This window comes from Cucumis sativus, chromosome 1 (genome assembly GCF_000004075.3).
Source record: "Cucumis sativus cultivar 9930 chromosome 1, Cucumber_9930_V3, whole genome shotgun sequence".
NCBI classification, from domain to species: domain Eukaryota; kingdom Viridiplantae; phylum Streptophyta; class Magnoliopsida; order Cucurbitales; family Cucurbitaceae; genus Cucumis; species Cucumis sativus.
Genome location: NC_026655.2, coordinates 29,897,779 through 29,907,046, shown reverse-complemented (window position 1 = coordinate 29,907,046; position 9,268 = coordinate 29,897,779). Strand labels below are relative to the sequence as shown.

The following is a 9,268-nucleotide window of genomic DNA, read 5'->3' as shown; positions in this document are numbered from 1 at the left end:
AATTTCTTATTTTTTCTTAAAATAGTTCTCTCAAGATCTTCTTCTTCTCTTCTCTTTTTCTTCTTCTTCTTTTTCTTTTTCTTTTTTAAAAGTACACCACGTGGGGACCCACATCTCACTCATCCATCGAGTGATACACAAATCTCTTTCCTTCCCATCTAATATGGATTCATTCTTTTTAGGCTTTGGTCCTTCAACTTTTCCATCACTAATCATTTTACTATTATTTCTCAACCTAATTTAATTTCCACACTCAAAACAATTTCCCTTTTACCTAAATCCAAAACACACCCTTTCAACTCTTCTTTTTTTTCTTTCCTTCAAAAATATCTCTATTTTCTTTTTATTTTCCTTACCCTCATTTCCCTTCCTACCATATCACACAAACCATGTATAAGATAATATTACACAAGCTTTCCTCATACTAGATCACATATGTGTCGTTCCACGCATAGGGTACCAAAATATTTAAATCATAATCCATTTTCAAAACATACCCATTTACAAATCGGATGACAATATTAAATAAACATCAATACTCAAGTCTTCAAAATGAATTGAATATCATTTTGGGTTTTAAAACGTTTTAAAATCATTTATAGTCAAGATAAGGTTTCCTTTTGGCCTAAGCACTTGGTCAAACTCCATACTAATATGAGGAAACCTCCTTAACGCCTTAAAGTTCCTTTAGCTCTTACTTAGTTCAAAGTTCAAATTAAGTTTCAAAACTTGCTCGAATTTTCATTTCTGTGAGAATTTTCATGTCGGAATGATTACCTATGTCTAGCGATGAGCTTCAACAAACCGCGTACTACCACGTAGCCCTCTTCGTCCAAATACTTCTTATGGTAGTACCTCTTCGTCCAAATAAGCATTGCTCTTTAGACGTAAGAATGACATCAAATACTTGTTTGTTAAGGAATATATCTTTGCCACCAACTAACTAGAATGCATAGAAACTTCCTCAACGCTTGTTTGAAACGCACCAACGCGCCAAATTATGAGGAACACTTGACAACTCTTATCGCATACAGTCTTAACGTGTAGCGTTGAAGGTGATCAGGGTCTACAGTTTCATCCCTTTTTGCTAGGAAAATTGCAATTGATGACCATTTTAGAAATAATAATTAAGGATATAGCAACATTTTAAAAAAACTGCAAATATAACAAAACTATCATTGATAGACTTATATCGTTGATAGACTTTGTATGGTCTATTAGTGATAGACCAATATTTGCGACATGGTCTATCGGTGATAGACTTATATCATTGATAGAATTTGACAAATTTTGTTATATTTGCAAATTTTTTAAAATGTTGCTATATACTTAATTATTTTGAATCTAATAGCTAAATTTGCAACTATCCCTTTTTGCTAAGCTTATGTTGGGCTTATCAATTGCCAGTCATTTTTTGTAGGCTCCCTGAGGTCGACCAAGCCCGTCTTCCTTTCAACCTTGTCCTTCTCCTCTTTGTTGGTTGTTTGCTGACCATTTTATCCTTAATTCCAAAATCCACTGACAACGATTTGTATGAAAATTAAGTAGAAAAGTTGCATTTGTAATCATAATCAAATTCTAAAAACAAAAACAATTAGGTTTTGTTTGGTACACCATTTTTTAATTTTAAAAATTAACCCTACAAATACTACTTTCACCTCAAACTTCCTAACTTTGTTATCTATGTTACTAATAGTCTAGTAAAACTAACAGTCTGACTACCGGTATAGAAGAATAGAATTGCTATAGTCTTCTATCATAATATAGTTCTAGTATAGTCTTCTCTCATAATATAGTTCTACTATAAGAATATAGTACTATATTGGTCTTTTATTATAATATTAGTTTAAAAGTATAGTCTAATATAGTAGAATATGATATAATTTAAAAGTATAGTAGGAGAATGTAGTAGAAGTATAGTCTTCTATCATAATATAGTTCAACTATAAAAATATTGTTCTAGTATAATTTTCTATTATAATATAGTTTACTATTATAATATAGTTTAAAAATATAATCTAATATAGTAGAATATAGTAGTAGTTTAAAAATATAATCTAATATAGTAGAATATAGTAGAAGTATAGTCTCCTATCATAATATAGTTTTACTATAAAAATATTATGATAGTTTTACTATAAAAATATAGTTCTATCAATATAGTCTTCTATTATATTTAATATAGTCTTCTATTATATTTACTATAAGAATATAGCTCTATCAGTGTAGTCTTCTATCACAAGACTATACTCAGTATAGTAGAACTATAGTCTTCTACCATATAATATAGTTTCTACCCTAATATAGTTCTATCATTATATAGTAATATAGTTCCATCTACCATAATATAGTTCTATCAGTATAGTAGTATAGTCTTTCTATTACTATACTATAATATTCTACACGACTATTACTATACTATAATATTCTAATCTTCTATCATAATATAGTTCTATATATTCCTATAATATTCTAGTCTTCTATTATAGTTCTATCAGAATATATAGTCTATCACTATATTATAAAAATATAGTTCCTATTAGTCTTCTATCATAATATAATATATAGTCCTCTATCTATACAGAATAGATTAATAGAATTGCTATATAGTCTTCTATCAGTATAGAAGAATAGAAGAATAGAATTGCTATATAGTCTTCATATACTGATTAATAGAATTTGGTACAGAGGTAAATAAAATATTTACCATTTAAAAAAAATTACCCTAGTAAATAAAATTTCAATAAAGTGAATCTTTTTTAATGAATTTTGGTACTCCATTAAAATAGGATTAGTTTTCCAATTAAAAAGTTAATAATCTAATATAATCTGTTAACAAACAATTAAATGAAACAATACAATTATACAATTAATATGATCTTGCTAATTAATTAGTTAAATCCAGCTAGGAAGCTTCTAGAATCACCGACTCGGAATCCCCAACATCTTCCTCGAAAACAGCAGCTGTATAGTCTCTACTACAACTAATGCTCGACGCAGATGTGGAACCTACGTCTTCTTCTCCTGATCCATACCCAAACATGGCAGCCTTTCTCTTCCTCCTCATCTCCTGCCATTTCCTCAACAACTCCACCGTTATCTCTGCCATCTCATCCAACGACGACTCATCCCCTTCCACCTCTCTCCTCCTCGGATCTTGATCCAAATCTCTGATCAACTGATGCGGCCTCAATGTCATTGCACGAAACATAACCGGCTTCCAAAAGAACATAAACATCACTACAAACATCAGGTATAGATACATAGACGTCCATACGAAGCAAGTCCATTGCCAGCGGCGCAACAACTCTTTCATCTTCGGTGGTTTCGAGTTTATTAGAATATCAGCTTCGTAAAGCTCGGGGAGGGCTGAAGTTCCAATTCGAGGACTAATAGTAACCTGGATGGCTGCGCTTCGTTCCTGCTTTTCTTCCTTGTGCTCTAATATGGGGAAACTTAGCCTTTGAGCTTCGCTTGAGATTCCTACGAGTACGGGAAAGCTAGTAATAATAGTCCGAGCCAACCGAACCGGCGCGCTTCTGAACCGGAGCATGCATGGTTGACTTGAACTTGTTATTACGTTTCCATTTGTTGATATCAATTCTGCACTCAACTGAATGAGTAAATGGTGAGTTTAGATATTATTCCCCCAAATGCTGATTTTCGGGGTTTTAGACAAGCCCACAACCCCATTGATATATATATTTTGAAAATAAATGAAATGAAATGAAATACCTGAAAAACCCCAAACTCCCGATTGAATTGAGATTCAGGCATCAAAAGAACCACACATACATAAAACGTATGCCCAACCGGAATCCCCAAATTCTTCTTCTTCATTTTCATTGTGTTTCCATTTCCCGTTCCAAACAAAGCCCTAGGCCGAGCTTCAGTATAATCAAACTTCAATTTCTCCTTAACATCCACTGGCTCTTCTATCCAGTACCTAATCCCCAACCCACTCACCCCCATCGCCACTACTAGAAGCAACACCATCACCATACACATCATCCCCGCCGCCACAGCCCCGTAGCTCATCCTTCTCGCCGCCACCTTCACCCGCTGCGCCACCACGGACGGGGATTTTCTGACGGCCGACTCCACTGTGTGTTTCGTCTCTTCTGCGCGCTGAAATGACTCTGCGAACAAGGAGAGGAGAGTGTAGGCTGGAGCGATCACAAACTCCATGGCGTTGTAGATCAAATCGGCTTGGAGGAATACGAGTTTGTTGAAGAAATCGGTGGGTTTTCGGATTTGGATTTGGCGGTTGGGTTCTTCGAGTTCGTAGTCGGAGTCCATGGCGGAGTGGGGGAAGTTGGAGAAACAGAGAGAGGGAATGGAACTTTGATGAGATGAAATGGGAGGGGTTTAACACGTGTAAACGGTGCATGTGATAGGAGAATGTACGTGGCAGAGTGTAATTACTAATTTACCATTTGGCATAAGGAGTGCTGTTGTTGCTGCATGCATAGTTTGCTTAAGGTAAATTACTTGACTTAATTATGTGAATTTAATTTTTATATGGTGTTTATGTTTAAAAATGTTACTGCTTACTCCGATTAACATTAGGATTTGATTTGAGATCACTCCAATCTTAATACTTCAGTTTTGTTTAAATTTTTAAATTATTTCATCATTAAATTTCATAGTTTTACACAACTTATATCTATTTGATTTGAGATCACTCCAATATCATTTTAAATGATCAATACGATCACTTACCATAGTCAACACGATCATTTAAATTTGAAGTCTTTTTTCATCGCTTGAAAAGAACTACACAATCGTGTATCATAATTTAAACGATCGTTTATCACGAGCACGATCATTTGGCATGGTTAACATGATCATTAGATTTGAAGTTTCAACAATCATTTACATTGAATTACATGATCGCTTACCATAATCAACACGATTGTTTGTCATGGTCAACATGACCGTTTACGATGATGTTTAAATTTAAAACTTTTTTTCCATCATTTAAAAAGAATTACATGCGTGTATCATGATCTAAACGATCGCTTTCCTTAATCAATATGATCGTTTAACATGGTCTAACACTATCGTTAAATCTAAAGTTTTTATCAATTATTTACACACGATCACTCCTCATAATCAACAGGATCGTGTTCCATGATCAGCACGATCGTTTGTCATGATCAACACGACAATTTATGTGAAGAGAACATAAGGTAATGATAATTATAAGTCAATCAAATGACTAACTAATTAATAAAAAAAAATTCATATAATAATTAGATGAAAATCAAACGACTATATATTATACTAAAAGTAAGGTACAATGGAACCATTTTATTTTCTAATAAGCAAACATGAAACTTTGATACTTATATAAATATGATAGTCAATTAGATAACAATCAACATGATCAAATAGCAATTAGACGACGTGGAAGAATGAAAATGATTAATCAAATGAAAATTAAAAGGCAATCAAACAATATAAAAAATTAGAATGATAAAAGAAAAGTAATGAAATGACTATTAAAGGTAATCAAACAATAACCAAACAGTAATCAAAATAAGAGGCCTTCACCCGATACTTACATGTGCAAAAGAAAGAAAAGTCGACGTACCAATATGCGCATAATTCATTATCAGGGGTTTTACATATATAAAAAAAGGTCAAACTTTAGGGAAATGATTAGTATCATTGCTGAAAGTCATCGTTTACTCTGTTACACAATCGTTTAATTAACTTTCTACCTCAAACAATCATTTACTTCTTACTCGATCCACTACCTTTCCATACGATCATTTAACTACCTACATAATCATTTAACAAAATACTCGTTACTTTACTTTTATTAAATAATATATATATTTAATTCGAGTTAGGGTTTGGTTGAACATAATTTTTCAACCCCAACTCGAGACTCAATCTAAATGGAATAAACCAAAATTTTCAACCTAACTCAACTTATAAATAGTGTAAAACATTTTTAACAAGATTGTTTACCCCAAGTACAAATCATTTTTTCATGTTGGTGTTGGTGCATTCAAAAGGTATTTTAGTTATTTCATATTGTGGACTTGTGCTTGAATAAATATTTTTGGGCTTTATTCTTTTTTTTTTTGAAAAAACCTCATAATTGTTCCCTAATATTTTGTTTACAGTAAGATTTGTCCACATACCTAAAAGTTAGTTGGAAGAGACAATAGAGACTTCTATGAAGTAATTTTTATTGATAAGACAATATGTTGGCCACAACAGTAAAAGCCACTTGACAGTATTAAGAGATTAATGCATCAATTCATCTTACAACAGAAAACGCCATCATATTAAGCTCAAGCATAACACAACTTTACTGATAAATATAACAAGGACTTGGATTTTAGGGTCCACAAGTAAGACATCAACACCATTACTGACATGCTCTTGCCCTCGTATAACAATATTATCCTGCCATCAAAATCTTTGAAAGAGAATTAATCAACACTTCTCTAAACAGACAACTCTGTTCGTGAAACTAGAATCCCATCAGTATCTGCATACAGCCATTCTCCATCCATGATCCTTGTCCCAGCTACAGTTATCGGCACGTGCTTCTCTCCTACCCGCTTTTTGTAGGCTTTCATTGGATGTGACGCAAGAGCCCTTACCCCAATATCGCAACCATTTATTTCATCCACATCTCTAACACATCCATTCACAACTATACCAGACCAACCATTGTTTTGAGCTTGAACAACAGGATTGCCACCCAATATTGCACACCTCTTACTACCGCCCCCGTCCACCACAAGAACTCTGCCGTTACCCTTCTCCTCGAGGAACTCACGAATCAACACATTGTCTTCAAACACCTTCAGTGTGACCACTGGTCCTGAAAAAACTTGGCGTCGACCATATATCTGGAAAATTGGTTCAAGGGCCCGAAGTTCACCACTTACAATGAGTTGTGGATTAGCATCACAAACTTCTGCAGTGGTAACCAAGGCCATCTGTTCCAAGAACCTTAAGAAAAATATCGACTTCAGTTAAAATAAAAATTGGTCTCAATTGGTTATTTAAAAAAAAAAAAATACACAAAAAGGCATAGGGAATTTACAGATAAAACACAATCACAAGCATGTAGCAAACTCAACAGCTTTGATGTTTTTTAAATGAATTTTCAGCTCTACACAGGTGAATCTTGAAGGGCATTCAAAATCCATATACAATGAGTTAACAGTAAATACATTCAAGCACAACTACAAAACCAACTTCGAATAATGAAAAATATATCCTCTTAGTTAAGATAGCAAATTCAATTACTAATCTGTATGATCCCTATGAAAGGCAAGAAGAAAATAGCAGAAAACAAGTCCTAGAGTGCCTCAATTGTTGTTTTTTCTACCTCAAACTACCTCGTCTCTGTTTATTATTTTGCTTTAGTTCAGTAATCTCATTGCCGGTAATGAATATTGATTGTAGTTTATTTCTCAGACACTTCAGAGTAAAACTTCAATTATTTGAAGGCTCTTGATCACAAAGGTCATTGACAAGATTAAGGGTTCGATCTATGTCATTCTTTTAATTGTTGTTCAAATCTTACAAAACGGAGATGATCCACTTCCTTGAGTTCCAGATAAGCATTCAAAATTTGAAAATTTTTATACTGTTTCAAAAACTAGAAAAGGTGAATATTGCTTTCAAACTTCTTTACTTAGCATTTAAAAAGTTACTCTCATTAAATGATCAATTTATCCTGCACACCAAACTAACTCAGTACAAGATTCTACAAAGACACAAGGCACTAAGAAGAAGGAACAAAACTACAACCTCTTGTATTAGATTTAAGTTTTTATGTCATTCAGCCATAAGCCCCATCAAACAGCAGTGAAGCTATTGGTCAACAAGATCTTAGCGGTATCCCTATGACTGTTACCACATAGCATAAACTCAACAACATAAAATCCTTCACTCTTCCAGGCATCAGCAAGGATAAGTTGAAGAAACTTAGCAGCCTAAGTCATAAAGTTTGAACATTAGAACAGAGGAGGAAGAGATGACAGAAGGAAAGCCAGTTCGGGCAACCAAAAAATAGGGGGTCTTTTCCTTTTCCTTTGAACTTTATTATTAGTGTACCACATGATGGCTACATCCAAAAGCCTTAATTCTTCTTGGGAATTAAAAGCTTTCAACAACATTTTTGCATTCCTCTTTCAAATTTCAGAATTCTTCCTCCTCTCTCTCTAAACCATTGACACGCCTAATTATATTCTCTAATTAGACTCGCTCTATAAGAAGTAACAGCTTCTTTCAACAAACTTGTTAATCATCCTCATATTTCCCTCTGCAAATCCAATTTTTTCGATGTGGAAACATAAACAATTACTCCAATATCTTAGCTCTTGTTCTAGAAATGAAGGGAAGAAAAAACCACGAATAACATGTTTGTTTGAGATTCCTACTGCCTTCAATGATAACCATAGAAACAGAGAACTCAAAAATAAAAAACCAATAAGCGTATGAAACAAGCCAAAAACACACAATTCATGAAATTTTATTGTAGAGCTAATAGAAAATCGAAATAAGAAAAATGGTGAGGAACATAAGAATCCCACTAATTGATGAGCAGAGCAAGATCCGGGAGAGTAATTAAATCAACACAAAAATAATTGATCCAATAGCATCCAAATCTGAGTAATCGTCAATCCCCACGATCCCAGTTTTAGAGTAAATAAACAAATCAAAGTATTCACAAAGAAATTCACCGATCGGAACAATACCCATCTGAAATCCAAGAGTCAGCAACAAAGTCTCAAACTATTTATGATTTGTAGCACCAAGAAAGGAAAAAAATAAGAAGAGTAACATTCATTTCTAAGCAGAATGAAAAGTGATGCGCAGAAATTGAAAGAGAAGCAAAGAGAGAGGAAATGAAATGGAATTACCTTAAGAAGCAGGGGGGAAGGGAAGGGAAAGGAAAGGAAAGGAAAGGAAGAGTACAGGGAGTTGAAGAAGAATGAGATGAAGGGATTGAAGAATAAATAAGAAGAGCAGAGGAGAATGAGGAAGACAATCGAGGGAAAAGGGAAGAAAATATGAAGAAAATTTGTGGAATTAGTTTGTTATGTGAAACCCAATTATGGGACTCAACTAGTTCTCCTAAATTTAACTAAATCCTTCCCTCTTCCTTCTTCACCTTTCTTTTTTCTTCTCTTCTTCTTCTTCTTCTTCTTCTTTTTTTTGGCCTTCCATTTCTTTTCTTTTTTTCTTTTTCCCTTTCCCTTTTTCTTAACTTCTTTTTTCTATAATTTTA

At 33.6% G+C, this 9,268-nt stretch overlaps 2 protein-coding genes across 2 annotated transcripts; both read right to left on the bottom strand.

Moving 5' to 3' along the window:
• Positions 1 to 2,739: 2,739 nt before the first annotated feature.
• LOC101206366 (seipin-1) lies at positions 2,740 to 4,507 on the bottom strand. The gene is made up of 2 exons (XM_004139119.3): positions 3,736 to 4,507; positions 2,740 to 3,613 (listed from the first exon to the last, which is right to left on the bottom strand). Exons 1-2 carry the CDS (start codon positions 4,297 to 4,299, stop codon positions 2,906 to 2,908), a joined length of 1,272 nt encoding a protein of 423 aa, XP_004139167.1. The 5' UTR covers positions 4,300 to 4,507; the 3' UTR covers positions 2,740 to 2,905.
• Positions 4,508 to 6,186: 1,679 nt separating this feature from the next.
• Positions 6,187 to 9,268, bottom strand: LOC101210172 (putative 4-hydroxy-4-methyl-2-oxoglutarate aldolase 2). Its single transcript, XM_004139055.3, has 2 exons — positions 8,901 to 9,268; positions 6,187 to 6,978 (listed from the first exon to the last, which is right to left on the bottom strand). Exon 2 carries the CDS (start codon positions 6,963 to 6,965, stop codon positions 6,465 to 6,467), a length of 501 nt encoding a protein of 166 aa, XP_004139103.1. The 5' UTR covers positions 6,966 to 6,978; positions 8,901 to 9,268; the 3' UTR covers positions 6,187 to 6,464.

Excerpts from the sequence above, each read along its gene's own strand:
- LOC101210172 (XM_004139055.3), bottom strand. The coding sequence starts at position 6,965 with ATGGCCTTGGTTACCACTGCAGAAGTTTGTGATGCTAATCCACAACTC.
- LOC101206366 (XM_004139119.3), bottom strand. The coding sequence starts at position 4,299 with ATGGACTCCGACTACGAACTCGAAGAACCCAACCGCCAAATCCAAATC. Across the intron at positions 3,614-3,735 it reads GGGAGTTTGGGGTTTTTCAG|TTGAGTGCAGAATTGATATC; the intron begins GTATTTCATTTC and ends TTACTCATTCAG.